The sequence below is a fragment of the Pipra filicauda genome, unplaced genomic scaffold (assembly GCF_003945595.2).
Source record: "Pipra filicauda isolate LSUMZ 115617 unplaced genomic scaffold, ASM394559v2 scaffold65_size3143899_pilon, whole genome shotgun sequence".
Classification (NCBI taxonomy): Eukaryota; Metazoa; Chordata; class Aves; order Passeriformes; family Pipridae; genus Pipra; species Pipra filicauda.
This window is the reverse complement of record NW_024104820.1, coordinates 371,517-396,224: the sequence shown is the minus strand read 5'-3', so window position 1 is coordinate 396,224 and position 24,708 is coordinate 371,517. Positions and strand designations below refer to the sequence as shown.

Sequence of the window (24,708 nt, the reverse complement as noted above, 5' to 3'; positions counted from 1 at the left end):
AAAAAACCAGAGGTAGCAATTTTCCACATCCACTAAGAAAAAAGAAAAATAATTAAGAAAAAGCTGCAAAACAATAAGAATTTCAGAAAAACTATGAACTATAAGGACTCCAGGAAAACTAAATTTAAAGAACAGCTTAGAAAAACATATTCAGCATAATTTAGATAAACACTATCCTACTGCAGTGCAAGATGGGCTAAAATGATACAAAGTTGGTTTCCAGTCCTTAGCTCTCCCATGCGCTACACTAAGACAAATGCATGCATTAGCTGTAATTTTAAAAAAGACACCCAGAACAATGAGAATAATTACACTGATTTGTCATTTAATTTTTATGAGTGTCTTCATAAATATTAATTTATTTCCACTTAGGGTAGATGAAATGACACTTCTCTACCTCTAGATATTATTACCATATTTCCTTATCAGTGTGTGCTGAGTACAGCTTCCTATCACAGACCTGCATTGGGTACATTTTTGGTCACTCATGCCAAAGAGCTGAAGTAGCCTCAGACACAGGTACATCACTTCCTTGTGTGCTATTTATTACAATAGTTTGTGTCTTACCTAGACTATTCCTATAAGCCAGCTAAAACAAGGACATGTCTTTGGCCTCTTTTCCTTTGTAAGAGGTAACATAAAGACACTTGAAAAACAGTAATCCCCACTTCCACAGAATTTCCCTCACCCAGCTCACTCATAACCTTCCAACTCTCACCCCTGGGTTTTTTTGCCCCACTGCCATTTAGAGTCCCTCCAGCAGTGCATTGGGAAAGGACTCAAGACTACAGGTCTTGCTCACTTTCATCATTACCTAAGGGAACACCAAAACATGAAGGATAGCACATATTTTTAGACAGACAGGATCTCATCATCAATAAGGAAACTTGGGGTTAGGAAGGTGCTGCCTTCTAGTTTACATATTACTATATTAATTAACACAATATGACCAATATGACATCCAATGTCTAACCAGATTCAGAATTTCTTCCACATAATTTTTTTACAAAATATTAATATGGGGTTGATATATTTTCACCAGACATCCTTGCTGGTCAAAAATCTAATTAATATTCAAAGTAAACAAACTTAAATGTCCAAAAATTATGACTTTTTATTATACATAAATTGTTCTATGAAAAAAGAAAATGCTAATTTATGAATTAGCATAATTTATACATTTTACATAAGGTATTATAAAGGCAGAACAAGAAGAATATTCATAGCTTCTCTTTCACTTCATAGATAATGTAGGAATAGTATTTATGAGATTATGGGTACACTTATAACTAGGCCAGAAATTCAATACTGAATGTCTGTCTTATGGGAAATATAGCTGCGCAAAAAGAATCCCTCAAAAAAGAACAATTAACAATAAATCAAATTATATTTTTTCCTATTAGTTAAAATACGTAACAGTTTAAATAATAAACTCTTAAGAGACAAGTTTTTAAATAAAGAATTTTATCCTCTTTCAAACAAAGGAAACAATTCTGTGGGTCCTCTCACTGTGACAGATTATAGATTACTGTGCTCTCCAGCCTCAAGGTGTTTTCAGAAGTTTGTTAATCACTTGGTGAATGACAACAAAAATAGCCACGGACAACAGCCATACATGGGCCAACTGCTACCTTCTCTGTGAAATCTGGATCCAGTTTATTAGTTAGATAGACTATTAACAACAACAGCCAAACTGAAACAAAAGGAACACTGTAATAGTGTTTCTTTCTTAGTAAGTGTTTCTTTCTTGGTAAGATACTGTATTCATATTGCAGATGAGTTGTACAGATGTAGGTGGAAATCTAAAGAGAATGCAGAAGGACCTACATTTATAAAATATTAATAAAGATTTTTTCCTAACTCAAAACAGTTATTGTTCACCTTTGTTAATCACACAGGTGGGGAAAAATCATACAGATAACAGCTGTTTCATTCTTGCGTTTTCAAAAGTTGTAGGGGCACATCGTCCAGCAGGCCCAGGCAAATGCCTCGAAGGAGCAGCAGAAAGCAGCCTCCATGTTTCAACACAACTGGGAAGTAAACACTTCAAAAGGCAGAACAAAGTGGTACTTGCTTGATGGAAACAGCATTACCAACTGAGTGATTATATTGTCCAAAGGGCAGCACCGTGCTTTGCTGGGGGCAGATCACCTGGACAAAAAAGGGAGAATCCTGGCCCTTGCATAGGCAGAGTGTCAAAAAACACAGTTCCCTTTTCTATCTACTGTAAATCCAGCCACTGGAAGGCTTTGGCCACCACTTTATACCATGAGATGTGCGGTCAGAGGCACACACTGGTGTTGCAGTCCTGACTAACGAGCGTGGTTAAATGCCAACTACCACCTCCATAGAGCCTGGTAAATAAAAAAGTCTCATGACTAACCAACAGACTGTTCTGAAAGTACTGCTTTCATTGCCTACAGAATTGTCACCAACATCAGCAAAATGTTTCCTTGAACTTATAAGTTAACAGAAAAAGGACATTTTAATAGTATTCATTTAATAGTATTTGTATTTGTGAAAAAGTTAAGGACGGATTTTTAGTACATAAATTTAAGAATTAAAAGGTATACAGTTTCATGCACATAGATCTTTTGTCCAAGAATTTATACACGTCTTCCTTTACATGTAAATAAAGATTTAATAAAAGATAGATAAAACACACAGGAGATTATAAAACAAACAGAGAGCTTGGAGATAGGAGATAAATTGCTGACTTAGATTTAGCAAATTAATTTTTTTGTTTAATAAAAGACTGTAGAAAGGGTTTCCATACATTGAATACCAATTAATCAAATCATTCTGAAAGGGCAAAAATAAACTGGGGAAGAAAAAGAAAAAATAAACCAGCAGTCTCTCACATCTTAAATAGAAGAGCATAGCCTTTCTTTGTTGTCTGGCTGCAGGGGTGCCCCAAGTAAGTGAGATCCTGTATCTTGGAAGAAAAAGATCACTGCACATTGGAAAGCCCACCATACAGTGTCATCATGTATTTCTGGATGTCATAAAAGCTTGTACCTCACTGTCCTCTGCATGTAGTCTCCAAACCCAATTCAATTCTGTGTAATTTTCTTTTAAAAGATGCATTTAGAAATATATTTTTTTTAAAATAGCAGGGATGCTTATTGCTGGGTTAATTTAGATTTCCCATTAAGATTTGAAAAAGGCATATGACTAAATTCAGACTTTTTATAAAATTTTTAGTTGGTTGTAAAACACAATTTTTTCCCCTTGGGTAATACGACTTATCTTTTAAAATGCGAATCTAATGTGTAATTCAAAATTTAAAAATCTGATTTGATAAAACCCTGTATTGTCACTTTTAACAGAGTTCATAACAAATTCAATCTCCATATACTCATCAATGTAAAATAAATTATGTTTCAATTCACCTAATTTTCCTCATAACTATTCTTGAGGAATTCACAACTGCTCTTGGTTATTAGACCCAAAACGATGCTGACACAAATTTCAGATCCATCATACAATCATTGAACAGCCCAGGTTGGAAGGGACCTCAAGAGACAATCCAGGTCAGCCTTTCATGGGACAACGAGCCTAGGTGAGCTTATCTCAAGCTTAGGTGAGCTAGCACTCTGTCCAATTGCACTCTGAAAACCTCCAGTGATGGAGACTCTACCACATCCCTGGAGAGGATGTTCTTACAGTAAAAACATTATTTCTTGTGTAAAGATAAATGTTCTCCCAATGCAACTTGTACCCTTGCCTTCTCCACGTGGCTCCTTGCAAAGAGAGAGCCTCCTTCCTCCTTGTAGATGCCCTTTAAGTACTGGAATACTCTGACAAGGCCCCCCTTGAGTCTTCTCTTCTCCAGGAAGAAAAGACTTAAGGCCTTCAGTCTTTCCTCTTAGGGCAGTTTCTCATGCCCTTTGATCATCTTTGTGGCCCTCTTTTTGGACTTTCTGCAGTCTGTCCATATCTTTCTTGAACTGTGGGGATCAACCCTGAACACAGTTCTCCAGGTGCAGCCTGGAGACGAAGAAGGAGAGATCACCAAAAACAGAAGAATAAGTCTTTTTCTTCTTAAACTGTGAGATAAGTGGTTTGAGATACAAAATGTTTGATTTTTTTTCCAGGTTTTTTTTGCTTTGTTTTTACATTAATGATGCAGGTTTGAACAACACAAGAACCTGAAGGCAATGGTGCAGGGACAACGTGTGCAGTGAGGTGACAGGCAGAGCTCAAAAACAGGCATAAAAATGGAATAGAATAATTGAACGCTTTCCTCTCCCACAAGCTTGCTCAAGTGCCAAGGAAATACCAAACGACTGAAAACCTGAGTTGGTACAAGCTCCAGAAAACTAAGATACTTGGTTCTGACAGCTGTTTGGGGATGGCCATTGTAAACTGGCTCCCTCACAGAACATTCACTTCATGAAAGGTAAGCCTATGTGTCCAAGTCAATTCATGAGGATTAAGTTAACACAATTAATGATGAATAAAGTCTGTTTCATCTATCATAAAATGAGTCAGACGAACTGAAATCTTAAAGCTTTTATTTATTTCTCCACCAACTACAAAAACAGGACTAGAACAATGATTTCAGATTACGTATGTCGGTGTGGGATATGTCAAAGGTAGGTAAGATGAATGCCACCCACAGTTTTTCAGTCAAGGGATACAACAGTAGTGAAATAATCATAAAAGGTTACAAGCATCTGAAGGCAGAAAGGGAAACATTCAACTAAACTGAGCCATGAGGTGAATAGCACTTTTAAAATAATTGAGTTGAAAAAAACTTTTTATGCTCTAAAACATATAGAACAAGAGACTAAATTCAGGCCTCATCATATAGGACATTTAGCTTGGTTTATTTATAAATTTGTTAAATTCATTTGCATTTTTTCATGGGATTGGGTCTATGATTAAAGTAGGCTCCAAGATTTTAATAACACTCCATCTGTGTCTCAGAGGTGCTTGCTTAATTTTTGCTTCCATAGGCATTTTAAACAATAAGCATGCTAGCATTAGAAATTCTCAGTTTCTAAATTCTCCTGCAATAAATTGCAGCAGAGGTGAACAGAAATCTTGAGCCCTGTTTGCAAAGAAATAAAAGACCTTAAAGATTTCAGGAAATCTTAAAATACAGTAATTGCAAGTACTTGAAGACATGCAACACTCAACAGCCAACACTTCTCTAGATACTTCCTTTAGTTGTCAAAAAAGATGTTTTACAAGTCTCATGATGCTTAATCTCTAACGCACTTCTCTCTCCTGGGAACGTAAGTGCAACACCACGTAGAAATGAACCATGAGCCTCTCTTACAGATTGTTCTTGATATATTCCTGATATCAGTGTTAGTCTGAGAAAATAACTGCATTAGAATTGCAGTCCCATGGAAGTTAATTGCTAAACCTCAGGATTTCAGATTCACCTACAAATTGTAATACAGCATTATCCAAAACTACCACCAAACCCCATACAATGGTGTGAGTCAGGTGTCAGGTGAGTTACATAAAACATCAACCCCTACAATGACACTCGTTGTAAGATACATGGTGAAGACAGAGGTTATTAGAAGCGTACAGCTGGAATACACACCCACATGGTGTACTTGCTTTCCTTTCAACATCTTTAATTATAAGGATATTGTAGATAAATTATCATAAATCAACAAGTCTGTTTTCCACAGCGTGTTACTAAGCAACTGTAACCAAGACCTTGTGTAAATGAGATTAAAATTCCAAGGTAACGGTACTCGAATACAACCTCACATTGAATAGCCAAAGAGAGTAGAATGTGTTCATATTAAAGGAAGAATGACTATTTAGTTTTATGGTTGCTGAAATAGTTTAGATACATAGAAAACATAAATCTGTCTATACCGGTTGTAAGCATTTCCACCTTGCAATGAACCCTGCAAAGAACTAACAATCATGGTATATTTTTCAGATAAAATAACTAGAATTTTTTTCAAATTAGTCTAATTGTTCATCATATGCATTTCATTCTGCCACTTAACAGTATCCAAACTATACAAAAATTGACACTACTTTAAACAACCTATTAACAGTCACTATTAAAACTTTTAAGAGAAAATAACATACTCACATATACAGTGTGAAAGGATACTGTAATACAATGGTTAAATTTTTTTGTTGCACTTCCAATATAAAAGAAAGTCTTTTTTTCCAGTCATAAATACACAAGCATAAGTACTTTTCTAATAACTGGCAGCACTTGGCATGCATGTCCCCATCACTCCATCACTCAGACATTCTGTGGGCTTATCAAGTAATGTGAGGAAACTCCCAATTCATACAGACTAGACCAGAATACCTCTAAGCAAAAGAGACTGTTGTAAGCACATGAAATTTTTCTGCCTCTGTCAGTCCTACCTTCCCACAGAGCTTCAGAGTTCAAGTTACCAGACCTCATATCAAATGTGGCTAAATATTTCAAAATGCAATCTAAATTCAAATATAGAATCATAGAATGGTTTGGGTTGGAAGGTACCTTAAAGGTCATCTGGTTGCAACTCCCACTTGCCATGGATGCCACCCACTACATCAGGTTGCTCAGGGCCACATCCAACCTGGCCTTCAACACTTCCAGGGAGAGGACATCCACAACATCTTTAGACAACTGTTCCAGTGCCTCACCACCAGGAGTAATGAATTTCTTCCTAACATCTAATCAAAATCTCTCATCTTTTAGTTTAAAACCATTCCCTGTTGTCTTCTCACTATCTACCCATGTAAAAAGGCACTCTCACTCTTTTTTGTAAATTCCCTTTAAGTATTGGAAGGTCACAATGAGGTCTCCCCAAAGCTTTCTGTTCTTCTCGCTGAATGGCCCTAACTCTCTCAGCCTCTCTTAATAGGAGGGGTGCTCCAGCACCCTGATCATGACTAGTTCCAACAGGTCCATGTCTTTCTTGTGCTGGGGACCCCAGAGTTGGATGTAGGACTCCAGGTGTGGTCTCATGAGGGCAGAGTAGAGGGGGAGAATCACCTGAGCTGACCTGTTGGTCACTCCTATTTTGATGCAGCCCAGGATGTGGTTGGCTTTCTGGGCTGCAGGTGCACACTGTTGGTTTTTGTTGAGCTTCTCATCCACCAATGAACTCAAGTCCTGCTCTCAATGAGTTTTTGTTCCAGTCTGTACTCATGTCTCGGATTGCCCTGACACAATTGCAACAACTTCCACTTGGCCTTGTTGAACTTCATGAGGTTCTCATCGGCCCACTTCTCAAGTTTGCCCAGGTCCCTCTGGATGCATCCTGTCCTCCAGGAGTGTCAACAGCACCTCTCAGCTTTGTGTCATCTGCAGACTTGCTGAGGGTGCACTCGATCTACTGTCTATGTCATTGATGAAGAGCATCAATCCCAAAATAGAGTCCTGAGGGACACTTGATTGGTCAGGTACAATCTGCCCTTAATAAAGCCATGCTGGTTGTCTCAGATCACTGCCTTGTCTTGGATGTGCCTTAACATTGCTACCACAAAGATCTGCTCCACCGGCTGCGCATTTCGTTCTTACTCCTCAGCGTGAGGAGCAGATCCTTGCTCAGCCATGACTGCTCCTTGCCAGGCCCATGCTCCTTGAGATCATGAATTCACCAGGGCATGGTTGCCACAGCCCAGGCTGCCTCCAGTCTTAACCCAATCTTAAGGAAGACTGTTATTTTACTACTTCTGGCTCACAAGAAATCTCTAGAACAAGAGCAGAAATCAGCTGCAATGGAGACAGAACCTTCCTGGAGACAGTTTGTTCCTTGTTCAGTCCAGTTTTCAGGAACTCAGGGACATCACAAGCCCTTTCTGCTCCAAGCACATGTTCCACTTATTGGACATTGCCTCCTTTTATGCATATATGCATTTTTGCAAAGAGTCTTATTTTCTTTAAACCTTAAAAAAAAAAAAAATACACTGCATATACACACCACCTGCTGGGGAGAAGATGAGAGAACAAACATGTGACAGACATTAATCACGATGCTTAATGCACTCCTGGCAGGCTCTCTACTACCACAGCAAGGAGAATCATTTAACAACCTGTGTGGATGGAGCAGAAGGGAAAACTTGCCAGCTTTATTCAATCATGGCTTTTAAGTTCTTCTGCCTGTTTTAAACATTTTAAACATTTAAAGAACATATAATATCTGTAGAGCCCTTTCCATTCTAGATTCTCCTGCAGTGACAATTTGGTCCATACCCCAGTCTTCCTAGAATGTCACTTTTCTGTACCTCCCCTCTTTCACCCGGAGTGCACTTTAATATACCACTGCTTTGTGCCAGTGGTACTGTGCAGTAAGTACTTCTCTCCCCACTGCCTTACATATTGCTTGTCTTACAGAAGTGGTTATGAGTCTTAATATTTTCTGTCAGTCAAAATATAAATTAGTGACATAATCCACTATCCTAATGTGTACATCTTCTTGTAAGGTCAATAAAAGCTGCTCTACTTATAGCACAAATGAAATCAAATCACAGGACATTCCACTGAGTATGTCTCTTCTGCTGGGAAAAGGTGACAAACTGAACATTGAAGAAAGTACAAAAGTCTGTATTTCTTGATTCCTTCCACTGAGAAAACAGAATGTAGAGTAGGTGGTGGTCTACTTCAATTATTTTTTTCTATTACTTTTCAGACACACCATCTACACTACTGTTTTCCTGTCATAAGAGAAGCTTAGAAGATACAAGCAACAGTTGTAAGATGACTATTTGCAACCCCATCTAAAAAGCATCTTTAACTTTTAAAAGGTCTCCCTCAATGTAATGTCTGAAAAAAAAAGCCACCACCATACTACAGTTCACAAGGTATTTTTGATTATCTAATTCTTTCAAACTTCCTTCACTACTCTACACTTAAGACAAGGCTGTCAATTGGCCTCACTTTTACTTGTCAGTCCTCAAAATAGTTTTCCAGGACATGAATTCTAGCCCCCCATCAGAGACATGTACTGTTTTATAATACTTTGGCCCATCACCTTCATATAAATAACATTCCCTGGGTAAAAAGTATTCAACTATGACAATAACAGGCACTCCACAAACAAATTATATAATTGGGGATAGTGTTCTTCAAGTGTTTCACTTTTAAAATGACAGTACAAATGACATTCTGATTCTGAGGGATCTTTTCCTTTTGTGTGTTCAGTGCATTCCTACTTTAAGGTCTGATTTTTTATGGGAACAGCAAGTATTTTCTGCTTTTCACCCACCTCTATTGCAAGGCTAACACAGATGACATGAATTCCTATGGATCAACAGAATTGTTTATGAAGCTCTACTTAGCACAGCCTTCATGAACATTGTGGCATATGGAAAAATCTTTTCAGCTCAGATGTATATTTCTAACATTACCCGCTGGTTTCGTATCCAGTGTCTTCCACATACTAAAAGGTGTGATTAAGCTTCCCCTATTCAAAAATAATCCCATCGCTTCTTTTGGGAAATTGATAGTTCCTTGGCTATTTGTAGACTTCTAAATGCTGCAGCTTTCCCAGCTCTTGCCCATCTACTACTTAATTTACTATGACCAAAACTGATGATTTTTTAGTATAGTTGCTTGATAGCAGATAAGAAAATGGTGCCATGAAGGCTTCCAGTGCTGTTCATTTCTTTAAGGAAAATGCCAGATTATTTTTTTACCTTATTTTGCTTTAGAAAAATAACTTTTGAAAATTAACATAAGCATTCTCACAAGTTACACTACAATGGAAAAAAATCTGTTAGACAATTTACTGTTAAATTGTCTCACTGACCTTAACTGCCCAAAAAATAAAAGTTACAAGCAATATACGTACTGAAATGACCAATAGAGTTCTTTCCAGAATAAATATGTTTCAAATAATATGCAATAAGGGTGGGAAAACAATACCTTCTTTTTGTTGTTTTTTTAGCATTTACAGGTGTATTTTTCAAGTCTAGAATTAAAAAAAAATTGGTTCATGTGAAAGTAGGTATGCATATAGTTGTGAGGAAAAGTAGAGGAATCATTTTAACCTTAACTTTCACACTTGCTATGCAGGTTATGTTGCAAAGGAAGATGTACAAAGACATTACTGGTCATGTTACTCTCAAAAAACAACAAAGTACCAAGGAGACAATTTAAAATCTCCCTAAATTAAAACTATCAGGATACTAGTCAGAGCAGTATCTTTCTTTTTGTTTTATATATGGGACATAGAGACATAGATGTTCCTGGTAACACAACATAAATTGACATTAGTCTGTATCTTGGGTAAGAAAAAACAACTGTGCAAATAAGAGAGTATCTTTTCTCTTAAAAGTTTCTCTCAAAAACATATAGCAGAAGAACCATCATTCATGGAATAAAATATGTTTCTTACAAATTTTTAATAACTTTATGCTTGAAGTCTCTACTCTAGCAATATATTCATCATATACGGGATTACAGAACTGTGATTTTGCAAGACCAAAAACTTCGGCTGATACATTATCAATTTTAGACCTTGAGACAAAACCTTCTAGAAAAATCATACAAGAACCACAAACAATAGAAGGTAAAGAATACAATTCAAAATAAGGTAGATCTATATTGAAATACTTTATAAGTATTCTGATACTATAAAACCAATGCAGATAAAATACTGATTCCTACCACAAAAAAAAAAAAAGTTGAAACTTGCAAATTCATGTAAAACATCTCCTAGTAAGAAAAAAAATATATAACTGGGACAAAACTAATTAGTATTAATTATTATTATGAAACTACTTATTAATCTACTAGACTATCAAGTTTAAGTATCTGTTATAAGTCTGTTACTGAACGTCCAGCTCTGATTTCTTTGGTATAAGCTGTTATAGTTACTATTAACTGCATGTATTAGTATCTCTTATCCCAGTTGTGAAGTACGGCCTTATTGTAGCAGCCTTTCTGAAGATACACATCAAAGAGACCCTTAAACATTTACACATGATACCCAAGATGTTTACAAACAGTGCCACAAGGGAGACACACCTGTCTCTCACCCCATGGGCAGCGGTCACAGCACATCAGATGCTGAATTACTGACACACCTGAGGCCTGCAATGGAGAACAGAAACCTGCTGTGGAGATCTGACACGAAACAGCCCAGTGTCAGATCTGGCTTTGCCAGTGCAGAAGGAAAAACAGCAGAGGAAAACAAAAGGGCCTGTTTGCTCACCAAACTCAGTCCGTCAGAGCCTATGTCTCCAAACAGAACAGAAGTGAAAAAAGAAAGCTATGAAAAAAAGAGGAGCTGCCATTCTCCTCTGGGTGAAACAAGTAATTAGATAAAAACAACCACTTTTATCCTGTTTCCTTCAACTTCTAAAAGCACATTACAATATCCTTCACATCCATACCCAACCTGACAAGCTTAAATTTTCCTTTTTTTAATATATTGCATACACAGTATTATTCTGTACAGGAAACATAATCTATCATTGCCTTTTGGGCAGTAAGAGAAACTCCTGCTGCTGACCCAAATGAGGTTTAAAACAGCAGTAGTAGCATGGTCATGAAAGTTAAGCATTTAATCAGTATAAGAAATTGAATGCTACTCTTTCAAGTTTCAGCTCCACAAAGACAAGAGTCACCCTGAAAGAAGGTCATTAACACAAAGAGGAATTAATACAAGGCTTGACCAGCTTGTATTCAGACTTCAGAATGTCTTTCCAAACTTCCTGAAGTAACTAGCAGAGAAAGCCCTATTTATAAAGAATTATTAGGTTTTTCAATTTTTACAAAAATATCCTTAGGTACTGAAGCAGTTTAGTAGCCTACAGAACCAGATGGTCTCTTACTTTTCAAGACAAACTCCAAAGGTAAATCTTTGCCTATGCTGAGTTGCTCATAATTCATAAATGCCAAAGGTTAACAGTGCCAATTTAAATTACCACTGCTCAAAAGAATATCCATCTTCATCTCACTGGAAAAGAAGAAGAAAGTTTACAATCTACCCTTGCTTGAATTAGACTATCAGAAAAAGTAATCATATGTGCTGTTCTCATTTTCACATGACTCTCACTGCACTTCTTAGTTTCCCCTCGAGCTTTTCACCTTCCTAGGGACATTAATTTGGTAGCCTAGCTCAGTGTACAGAAATATTTTTCAGTGGGCATAAAATTGAGAAACTATTTTTTTCCAGTTGTCATTATATTACTCATTAATTCATAACTTCATAACAATCACTTCACTGCAAGTTCCACAAAGTAGGATGAAGTCTTCAGTACCTGCGGTGGCAATAAACCAGATCACATTTCATATAACAACAATATTTCCTATTCTGAATATTCATTTATCAGTAAAATAATGGTAGAATTAATGGAACTCAGACTGAGCGAATATTCTGTGGCTGCATGGAGAAGAATTTCATGGAGCACACTGACCATTAACTCAATTCAAGCTCATCTACTTGGTCTTCCTTTTTCTTCCAGCTTCTTCCACTCTTGTTAATAAGGATTTCCAGCATTCCTGACACAACTATAATAGAAGCCACACAACAGTATAAATAGTGAGGTATCTGGGAATGCCTGTTTAATCTCCCTTATGACCTTCAGATCAAAATAAGCCAAAAGCTCATGACATGATTCACCATGATAGCAGCCCACTACTAATCAAATACTCAAAAGTGCAACCATTTCAGAAATATAGTCTGCCATTGGTCAACTGAAAAGTTCAACAAACATTTTTATAAATTATTTCTCTTTTCCATCTATCCTTGCTTTCTCTGCATGCATACTCTTCTTTCCTCTTGTGTAAGCAGATACATCATCAGTGTTAAGTTTCTCATAATTTATCTCATTTACTAGAAGTGTCAATCCATTTCACATATTTCAGAAAATACTGTTCTTCTACACAGATATATTTTGATACTTTTTTTTCCTCCAGACTGGTTTTCCCTTTCTCCATTCCTCCTAACAATGTTGTGCTGACGCAACAGTGTTTAAACAATTTATGCTAATAACTGCTGTAACAAACTTCTCTCTTTTCTGATAGCCTGATAAATTCCTATCAACCACTTCAAAATATAACTCTTAGACCTTCCTACGTTATAGCAAAATTTATATCAAATACATCTAGATAATATTTTTTGAACCAAGATTCTTCCAATAGGCATTCCTTTCTTTATTCAACCCCCCATCAATATCATTTTTCTACTACCCATCAAATACTAACATTAACAGAGGCACTAACATCACTCCATCAAACACAAACAGCAGCTTCAGAAGAAATAACCCTAAGTCTTCTAGGAAGCGTCAGTTTTTGACATATATATTTTCAGGCAGGTTCTTTAAAACATGTACTGCCACCTCCCTTACATCAACACACCAAGCGTGCTGCAAGTTCTAACGCTGTCAATCATCACCCAGTCAACCACTTACTGAGCACTTCTGCTGCTAGAAATCTTCATACTGGCCCCTTTGTTTCTGTATTACCGGCAAATTCAGCCCGAAACCTCTTCCCTCTTCCATTTGCAGATTCACACAACCAGTGCTATGCAACATGGGAATACCCTACTGTGTTGAATGTATGCCACTCTACACTGTTCAGCAGAAATAGCCCGTGCTTTTTTATTTAGGCAATTTATTTCCTTGTACCACTTTTCCCCTCCACAAACTTAGCCACTCACATTTTAGTTGTCTGAAATTAGCATCCTTTTTCTTTTAAATCTTTCCCTAAGTATTTCTATTTATAGTTTTCTTATTTCAAAAGGAATTGCATTACAAGTATTGAATTCTTCCAGAGTCAAAACTGGAACAGAACAAAACAAAAACAGCTATTACTACTTAGTTTGCCAAGTTAAAAAAAAATACCTGAGGTATAATTAACTAAATTAAAATGCAGCACAACTTTATTTTTAAATCTGTGAAATTGGCATTACACCAATACACCTGTGTGAAAAATTCTGCCATTTAGAGAGGCAGAACATGATGGACTACCTCCAAACATTTGCTCTCCTCAGGGGGGAAAAAAACTAGTGTGAATTTTTGAAACTGTGAAGTGTGGACAAAGTATTCATACAGATTTTAAGAAATCCTCCTTAAAGAGTAGCTATGCACTTCCCAGAAAAGCCTTTGCAACATATGCTTAAATGACTTCTGGCCAAATTACAATTAGTTTTTCATTTTTAAAACTAAGCTCTGTAGTCTACTCTCAAGAGTGACACTGATCACACATTTTTGTGCCCTCCTCATATTAAGATGTTATGGGATCAGCTACCATCACACAATTGCAGTACAGCCAAGAACAGGAGGACGGGAAACAGGAGAGACAGGGGGAGGAGAAAATATAAGAGACTAAAAATTCTGCACTACTCATCATCCAGACTTTTCTCCCTAGTACAAATAAACGTTACACAGGCATCATGAAGAGAAAGCAAAAGAAAATAGCTTGGTCAACTCTGATGCAACATCAACTCCAACATCATAAGACAGAGAAAGGCAAAGAGAGAAGAAATGGACTGAGCTGCAAATCAAGGAGAATTAACTTGGTTTTTAAAAAGCTGCAATGTGAGATGACATAACTAGAGGCAGCATGAACTGGTTGGTGTCATTTATGTTGAGGTAGACCAGTTATTCAGCAAGTACTTCACTCACCTCTTCCTACAGCAAACTTTTCCCTTAGAGTCCTGCCTATCATCTCCTTTTCAAAGAACCTCAACTTCACACAGCCTAACACTGCCCTCAGTGTAACTTCTACAATCTCTAAATTTAGCAAGGCTTCTATAAGCACCCCACAATATTCAAAATTTCAAAAATAAGATTAATTGACCACTCAGCCAAGATTGTGCATTGTCTGGATAATTACAGTAAGCTTCCACTGATATTATATGTAAACAGAAAAACATGCTTCTTGACACTGAGCTGACAGACATGATGTGTCATTCTCTACTGGCATCACCGACTATGAAAATTCAAAACTATATGAAAGACTGCAACATACACTTATTTTCCTTCAAGCTTTATAAAGTATAAAGTCAGTAGGTTTATTTGCTACCAACACCAGCAGAACTGCACAGAACCTCATATTCAGCCAGGTGAAAATACTTTTCTTAAGTTCTTTGGCAAACATGATGGGAATTTCTATTGTTCAGAACATTTGAAACTTCAAACAGTAAAATCACAAAGCTATTATCAAAACATACCATCAAGATTTCACAGGCTTGCTACAACTGGTTATTACCTCTTCCAAAGCTCAAGCCATGCAATGCAAATAAGTAAATGATTTGGAATCACAAAATTCATCTATTGTTCTGTTGCCTAAATATTTTAGTAAGTATAATGAAATAAACTTCATCAGTCTTTAGGACTGAGTAGAGAAAGTAACAGCCAGTAACATAAATAGTAAGAAAAATCAAGATTATCCTGAGCATCAACAGTGGCTAAAAGAACAGCAAGCAAAGAAAAACCCAACTACTGAAATTGTATCTCAGAAAACATAGTCCCCTGAGAATATATGTGCAGTATACGCTATGACTACAGGTGCTGAGGATATGCACATGTTCTTCCTTGGAAAAACTGTCTGCTGTCTACAATGACCAGTGATCACACATATTAAAAACACATATTTACTTGAGTGAATAACATAAGCTGGCAACAGATCAGGATTCCACATAGGAAAGATTTCTATGTTTAGTGCAGTCTTCAATAAAGTAAAATAAAATGTATTATATTAACTTGTATATTTTCTATTTACTTGTCCTAACAACATCCTAACTAATACTAAATTTTAACTGTCCCTTTGAAGCAACAACAGGGGGTAACAACAATATTTTACCAACAGGTAAAATACTAAACTGTGAATTCCAAACACAGACTCTATACTCACGTCAGTGACCAGACATGACAGAACTGGCTTAATGCAATGTGAGATATCACCTGCTCTGAGAGAAAATGGTAACAACTTATCTCCCTCGGGGCAGTTTTTCTACTCCACTTGGACCAGCAGGGAAGCAGGCTGGCTGCACCTAAGCTGTAGGATTGCATGGTGCTCTCCACAGCTTGCAGCGATGCAAACCAAGGGACCTGTTGGAGCTCACAGAGTCCTCTCCCTGCACATCCCCCATGCATGTAAGGTGTCATATGCAGATCTTGACCAAACACGAAATCAGGGCATGGCCAATTGAACATGTTGATATAGAACCTGAGAAATGGGTTTGTATCCTATTAATCAGATGCAGTCACAGCAATAAAAAACAGCCCAACTCTTTCAAAATCTGAGTGTCAGTGATGATTATTCTTTAGTAACTCCTTTGCAACTATCATCTGCCTCATGCACGGTATTCAGCAACACTCTGACAAAGTGTTCTTGTGTGCCTTCTTGAAAGAGTTCAAAGATATGCATCAAACACCTTGCAGAGACTCAAATATTCTGCCTAAGAGGCTCCTTCAATTGTTCTAGTAAATAGGCTCAGCCTCTTGTCCTACTTTCCTTTTCATTACTGGATACCAACAATACTAATTTGGGCTGAATACTCAACTAACCAAGTAAGATACCATGGCACTGAGCAGCAGGAATGTACATTTCCTCTACTTGTAGCTGCCCCTTATATTTAAGCAGAGTTGGCATAAATATCCACGATTACTTTATCTCACAATTTTACTTTATTTCTCACACAGAACTCAATGCTTGATCTAGCACTCCATAAATAGGTAGAGAAGATAAAGTGTTTCTCTCATTCATCACTGCTCACTACAGAAGGGAAGGCTGCATCAGACCACAGTGGTACACACTGCTCCCAGTACCCTTCCAGGCCTTCAGCTAGCAACCTGGGTGATGAAATGAAGATTACACTTATTAAATTTACAATGTGCTTACAGGCTTTCTGGTGGGAGGGTTGACAGGTTGATAGGAGGGGGCTGTAAGCACATTACAGAACAAAATTAGAATACAAAATGAATTTGACAAATTGGAGAAGCAGCCTGGGGAAAAATGGAGATTTAGTTCCATGAGAACCAAGTGGAAGATTCTGTGCTTAGCCAAGAACAATTAACTGCTCAGATAATGGATAATAACAACTGTTGAGGTTGCAATTCTGCATAAAAACACAGCCCACAACAATCTAAATATGACTTAACAATAGTTTGTGCTTTAAAAAAAAAAAAAAAAAAGAAGGCAAAGACAGGGACTTAGGAGAAAAATTCAATACATGTATACACACACACACACTTTGGGTATAAAGGAAGGTAAAGAAAAAAAATTAACAGAAAATACAATTCATGAGGATAGAGTTAGAGCTGTTTTGTTTAAAGAAAAGATTGCTGAGGAGAGACAAATATTTTCAAATACTGGATGGGATGCTGAAAAAGAAATAATGGACTTAAAAGACATAGGTGTGTATTTGGCTCTGCGTGGAGATCCTTACCAGCTGTTTTTCTAGTGATTCTGTTATTTGCATTACTCATTTAATATTACATCCTAAGAGGAAAGTCTTCAATACATAAGGCTAATAAAGTGATAAAATGCTAATCCTTGCCTTCTAGGAAGGTTTGCAAGGGAATTTCTGGGTTGTTTCTTTTTATAAGAATAAACGTTTGGGGTTTACCTATATAATAGCTTAATTTTTATCAAACCTGATGATCAGAAAAAGCTGAAAAGACCAAAATGAGGAAAAAAAAAAAGAAGAAAAAACCCCACATATGACTGTCTGTAAGGTTAACCACACCATAAAAAAATCTTCCTCCTCAACCCAAACTTAGTGTTATCCTTTTACACTAAATAAGTTGTTGTTCAGTAACAACTGAAGATGAAGAATTTTAAAACAAAAGCCTGTTTACTATGTGCACTCTCTTTACTGCATCACTTAGAAGTCGCTCCATCAGATTTCAGGGCTGTTCTTGCTGCTTCTTACCTACTCATTTTCTTTCTTCCTGACATATTCAAACTGAGAAATAACCACCTGATGAAATCAATACTGAAAAATAGGATAATGCTAGCTATTTTTAGTAAGAATAATATCATCACATTCCTAGTCACCATCTAGAAGTTTTCTGACTGGTAGAAAAAAAATTCATTCATGTTTCACAGCTAAAATCAAACCTCTATATCTAAGTTCGACTTTCAGGACAATGGATTCCATTTAATGGCCACATTCATCCATTAATTAAAAGCAACTGCTTCCACTTTCCAGCGCATCTGACTATCCAGAAAGCTGTACCATGTTCTTACCATTTCCAAGCTGTATAAAATAACTTTGATATTTTTATCCTTCTCCCATAGTAACTTAAAATGTAAAGTTTGACTGAACTTGTACATTGAAACTGTAGTACAATTCTTCTAACAACATCACAATATTTCAAATGTATTTGCATATCTATTTCCTACTGGTACAAGTTAAAAAGAAATTAAATCTAGAAAAAAATAAAGTGGTGATGATTTTTTCTTCATGTCAATAATCCACACTAAGATTGATGACAGTAGATTTAAATTTTAAGTTACGCAATCATTCCATATGGTGAACATCATAAATAAAAACTTGAATGAAGCTACCCTGTATGCAGGCAATTAGCAAAATTTTAGATACTAAATATTTCAGAATAATTTATTGCAATAGTGATGTTGTTTGCCTTTGGCAATAGGGTATACCAGGTCTGCAGAAGCTTAAACTAATAGGTTTCGTAGAAGTTAAAAAGTACATCTCTGTTGGATGTGTTCACACATGCAGGAAGTCTGTTTGCATCAGCAGGTATAGCTAATGCAGAGAGCACATTCCAGAAATATGCATTTCAGCTTCTACATTTTGCATAAAACATAGTCTTGTGTTTTGCTCTAGTGAATCTGTCAGAAAAGCATTTAAATAAATATCCACAAGAATAAGTGACCATATAATCATCCTACATGATTCAATCATTTAACAAGCTTGAGAACTAGTACACAGATGGCTAGTTGCCAAAATGCCATTCCTTTCCTTGCATCATCTTGGTTATTTGCAGCTGGAAAGAATCAGCTCTGATTTGGCAAATAATATAAATATCAACTTTTTTCTTATCATTTCCATATATATTAATCAAGTATTTAATAATCTCTATCTGCAGATACTAAAGTGGAATAGGGGGTCAGATTTGTATCAAAGCCACTGTGATTTGATAAATCATCAGATTATCGAAGACATTTTAATTGTCTTAACCTTTCTTTTACTACTTTTATGCACATTCAGAGAGACAAAGAATGGCCCTTTCACCTGTTTCAGGCAATGCATAGCACCTGGCTGAACTGCAGAACTGTAAAACTTGTCCTTATAAGAAATTAACTACGGCTTCTCAAACTGTTAAACAACTTCATGGTATTCCTCTCCCATTCAAATTAGTGTATACTTCTTCACTTTTATCTACAAATCACACTCTCATTGATGGATGGCCTCAATAAACAGCTTAACAGTAATTGCTCTTTGTCAAGTGTAGGTGTTTGTATGAGTAAATTTACATTCTTTTCTTCAGAGATTTTCTGATCAAGCAGCATTTAACATGAAAATGGATTTGCCTCTTACTAATGAAAACTGGATAAGACACATCATAATTTGAAATACTGTAATGGTGTCTGCCTTGCAAATTAGTAACTTTTGAGATGCAAGAGGTCTTTGTCAAAATTTAAATCAACTGCATTTTCAAAATACAGTTTTCCAAAAGTATCCCTCCTTTAAAGAATATTAAAGGTTATTGAAACCACAAAGCACACATTAGTCTTCCCTTCATGGTTCCACAGAATACTTGAAATTATTTAGATTATATGATTAAAGTTTCTCTTCTTTAAGAGACAAAATCCCAGTTCTTTCATACTTTTACATTGTTTCTTCCCATTTCATACATCAGGTTTGAGAGACATTTCAAGGCTAGAGATTATTTTTTCAAGGATCACTATTACAAAGCTCATTAAAGCAACTTCCAGAAGAATAGCATCTGAATGGTACATGACATGCATCATCCTCACTCCCCCTCATCCACCAAGAGAAGGGCACGCCACATGCCATAACTACATATATGAAAAACTCCCCTGTAACACAAGTTAAATATGCACAGCATGGAAACCCCAACACATTAGCATGGAGGAGACTTCGTAAACATACAGTGTTATTAAGTAAGTATCTAATTACATAGGACAGATCAAGCAACCAAAGTATCATCACCAAAATTTAACCACAGAAATATAGGTAAAAGAAACCTATCAGAGTTTTAATCACTGCAAAGGATGTAAGCCTGTACTTTAACTAAATTAGTATCACAAGTAGAGTCCCATCCAGGACCAATACTCAAGGTTAGTCTCAACTTGTAGCACATCACCTGTTGAAGCAGGACTCTTCCTTCCTACACAGCTTTCTCTACAGCAGGTGACACCGGCAACAGACCATACTTTGTTACAAGAGGTCTAATGTCACCCTCATCCACTGTGTAGAGCACAAGGAAAGCTAGAAACGTACGTATGTAACTCCATATGCTTCTAAAGCAATCTAAGTACAACTGTGCACACTGAAACAGGTGTTTCAAGTTTTGGCAGCATAGCAGATTTATAACAAAACTCATATTTTCGACGCTGACTGGCTTCAGTTTTAGCCTGGAAGAAATAAACATATGCTGTGAATTTTTCTGTTATGGCCAGTCATAGACTGTCTACTTCAACATCAAACAAATATTTTAAGGTGAGTAGAGGAGAATATTTCTGAAAAAAAATTACAACATGCCTATAGCTTCAAAACTCTGTCTCTTAAAATATGTTTTAAGTAGGTAAAGGCAAAAATAATAACAACATACAAATAACATATAAGATCAAACTTGATTCCAAATCTTGAGAAATTTCCTTCTTAAAAAGCATATTATAACAGTTTGTAAAGATTAAAACTTAATACTGAAATGCAATTAGCAAATCTTAGGAGCATGGTACAAAGAACAATAAGCAACTTTTTTCTACATGTATCAAAATGCTCTTCTGCAGTATTTTCAAGCCAAATATCAAAGCACTCTTCAAAATCCACACAACAAAATCTAAAAGTTGAATGCAACATGATTATACTAGAATATAATCAAACCAAAATTATTCTATTTTCTTTATTAAAATCCAAGAGACTAGCAAAATACAAAACAGTATGAAGCACTAGAAGCAAGGATTTTGTAAATATCTAGCTTACAAATCTAAGATATGTGAACAACATAGCAGTTTTAAAAATAGGCTGCCATGATCTCTAACACGATACTGTCTCTGGTAAACTACACAAGCGAGATGCACTTTGTTTTCTTATTCCAAAATGCTGATCAGGTCCATAACCCTGAACAGAGAGCAGCATAATGGACAACTGTAATCCAGCGTGCCAATAATGAATGTAACAGGAGTCAGCACCAGATCCAACACTTTCTGGGAGGAAAGGACCTGTATCCTGAGATCAGATATTAAAGCTCTGTCTAAACACATCATAATCAAATATTTTTATCTTCTATCACAAGTAGAATACTCCATCTGAAAAGATCCTAAACTGCTCTAGACTGCACTGCACTCTCTAGATTAAGTTTTTACAGCACGACAATACCTACTTGACAATATCCACAGCCAGGTTTTCTTTTCATGTGCATTTCTGCAAGACTTGACATTTACAATACTTACGCATTGCAATAAGGTTTCTTTTCATATCCTTTGTAGTTATTCATGTTCAGAGCCATTTTGCAAACTTCACAGTGGAAACATCCTTTATGCCAGTACTGTAAATAAATGTAAAGTAGAATTACTTATGGTACTGATGTTTTGAAAGCTGTGTTAGGGTATGGTAAATGTAAAAACACAATTACATGCCAATATTTTGGCCATGCATCATAGGTCTCTGTTAACTAAATCAAAATAATTACTTTCACATGAAGCCAAAGGTACTTCTGAAACACTCTCAGAAATGTAAATTCTCTAGTAAGGTAAATGCCAAGACCTCCGCATGCTGACCTTGCCAGGATTATTTTAAAGATAACTGAAGCAGGAGTTTAACGTTTTGCCTCGTTAGAACAAAAAACTACACTGCTTGTTCAGGATGCAATACTACGAGAATAAAATCACTAATGTGACGGCTGGCTTTTTGGTACGCCACACAGACACTAAATTTAGCACATAATACGGCATTTTCCTCCGGTGGTTTCTACCGCCTTGCCTTGCCTTTCCGGGGACGCTAATTTGGCGCATCTGTCACAGCCTCGCTGCTTTTATTTACGGAGCGACCACGCTCGGCGGTAACCAGCATCACTGGGGACACCCCCAGTGGCTGCCGCCACCCCGCTGCCCCGGCCCCCGGCCCCGCCGAGGCGGACCTGGTGTGCGGGGCAGCCGCCGCCGCCCCAGCTCGGGGAGGCACCGACAACTACAGGGGGCCGCCTACAACTTCATCCCTCGGGGGGCCAGGGGGACCGCGGGGTCCTCCGCCAGCCCCGGGCACCGTCACTGCCGGGCGGGCACAGCAGGGGCGCTCCCGGCCGCTGCGGGCCCCGCTCGCCCCACGCCAGCGCCGTGACACGGCGGCTGCCGCCCGCGGCGGGGGCAGCGCGGATGTCGGCGGGGGCAGCGCGGATGTCGGCGGGGGCAGCGCGGATGTCGGCGGGGGCAGCGCGGATGTCGGCGCACCGGCGGCCCCTGAGACGCTGCGTTTGCCACCTGCCGGCTCGCCCCGACGCCCCGCCGGCCCTGCCCTGCCCTGCCCGCCCCGCCGGAGCCGCGAGGAGCGGGGCGGGCACGCCCGGGAGGCGCCGTCCCCGCCCGCCAGCGCCCCAGCACCTTGTCCAGGCAGTTGACTTTCTCGGTGGGATAGACCACTTTGCCACAGCGGGCGCACTGGGGGTTCATTTTGCGGCTCCTCTCGGGCTGCGGCTCAGGCGGGCGGCGGCGGCCGACGCTGCGGTGCGGCGGACTGGGCTGGACGGGGCTGCGGGCGGCCGATCTATCATCCCCTGCCCTGGCGGGGACGCCGGGGGGTCCTCAGCGGCTGCGGGCGGGCAAGGAGGTCATCGGCGGCGGCTGTGGAGGAAGCGGCGCTCCAGCTGACTGCGGCTCGGCAGCATGTGCGAGTGGGCGGGCGGGGAGCCGGTGCTGCCGCCGCCCCCGCCCGCTCGCCGCCCGCCCCCGCCGCCTCCCCCGTGTGCCTGCGCGCTCGGCTCCCCGCGCCGCGGGTTGCGTGACTCACGCCGAGCCCCGCGCTGCAGCCGCAAGCCAAGCCAAGCCCACCGGCGCGGCCCGCAGCGAGGGGAGGGCAGAAGGGGAGGGCGAGCCCCGCGCCGCAGCCGCCCCGCGAGGGGGTGAGGTGGCGGGGTCGGGGGGCGCCGGCTGCGGCTGCCTCCGGGCGCACCTGCCCGGGGCTGGTTGGGGCGGCGCCGGCTCCGTGTCTCGGTGAGGGGGAGGGAGGGAGGAGAGCGCGGGGGAGCGGCGGCGCTGGCGGGGCCCGGGGAGCTCAGTCGCTCCCAGAAGTGAGGCCCGAGGCCCGGCAGTGCGCCCGCGGGCACCTGCCGGGCGCGGCCGCGGCCTCTCGCCGGTTCCTCCCGCAGCCCCGCGGACCCTCCAGCGGGTGCGGAACGTCTGTGCCTTCCCCCAGCTCTGTGTCCCGATGAGGTTTCGGGCGCGGTGTTGCCGCCTTCCCATGGCTGAGTCTCGCCGGGTCTCACCAGCGGTCCCGCGGGGCAACCGAGTCGCAGCTAGAATGGCAAATGACGCTCCTCGGAGCAGGCTGTGGGCAGTCATTGCTGACTTGCTCTGCAGCGCTGTGGAGCGGTACAGCAAGAACTCATGCGTTTTTAATTCGCCGAGGACTTCTTTAACTACCTGGAATATAAGCCGCGCTGAGGAAAGCGCTTAAGCCAATGCAGCGCAGCCGTTTCTGAGGTTTTTTTCAGTAGCGCAGCACTCCGTGTGGTGCACAGCAAGGACAAATTCTGCACATACTTGGGCATTATTAAGTAATCAGAATGCAGTCGGCTAAACTGGAATACTTGGCTATAATTCTGCCTTAGCAACCCAACTCTTATGCACTGGCTGTTTAAAGGCGCAGGGAGAAACAGTAATTTCATTGAAATTAATAATATATGTGATTAAATGAGAAACACCTAATCAGGCTTTAAATATTACATGATGGAAGTTGCAGAGTTGCCTCTGCTTCATCTAGACTGAAATATCTGGCACCCAATGAAACGCAATGTTGAGATGCTGGCTGTGCTGCAAGCAACAGGAAAGCAGATTTGCAGGCAGTCCTGAAATGCTTGTTGTCTCCTGTGGCTGTCTCACGCAGCAGCAAATAGGCAAACTGCTGACCAGCTCCGTTTCCGTTCCTGCGATCTGCATTCTGGTCTGTTTCAGAGCCAGTGCTAGCAATCTGCAGTTCTCAAAAATCCTGAAGCAGATTTTTTCTTATTATTGTTGTTAGTAACCAAATGAGCTTTGATATGGAATTTAAGATCTGTCTTCTCACTGTTCAGCACTGATAACAGCATGATGATTTTTCACAAATATCTGAAGACCAATTTGTCCTCAAAGATTTCCCAGACAGAATAGGTGCACAGCCACCTTGCAGTGCCAATGCAATGAGTCTCATCATCTGCTACCTCTGTGCTGCACAGATTATCTTACACTTTCTGTTGAGTGGTGTGACTGGCAGTGAACAATGACTTTCATTCAAGGAACTCTGAATGCTAGGCATCTGAGTATGTTGATAAAGGAAACTTGAATACATAGTAACTCAATGTTTTCTGCAGGAACTGTCATTTGGGGACCCATCTAAGGTTCCATCTGAGTTGAATTAG

At 39.3% G+C, this 24,708-nt stretch overlaps 1 protein-coding gene across 2 annotated transcripts in view; it reads right to left on the bottom strand.

The window, feature by feature from the left end:
• The window catches only part of NEBL (nebulette), a 251,660-nt gene extending 228,708 nt beyond the window's left edge, over positions 1 to 22,952 (bottom strand). For both annotated transcript variants that reach the window (XM_027744706.2, XM_027744707.2), the window contains exons 1-2: positions 22,697 to 22,952; positions 21,551 to 21,645 (exon numbers count right to left, since the gene is read on the bottom strand). In XM_027744706.2, the coding sequence (XP_027600507.1) occupies positions 21,551 to 21,645; positions 22,697 to 22,765 (164 nt within the window). In that variant the 5' untranslated portion in view covers positions 22,766 to 22,952. The remainder of the gene's footprint in view (positions 1 to 21,550; positions 21,646 to 22,696) is intronic.
• Positions 22,953 to 24,708: the final 1,756 nt, after the last annotated feature.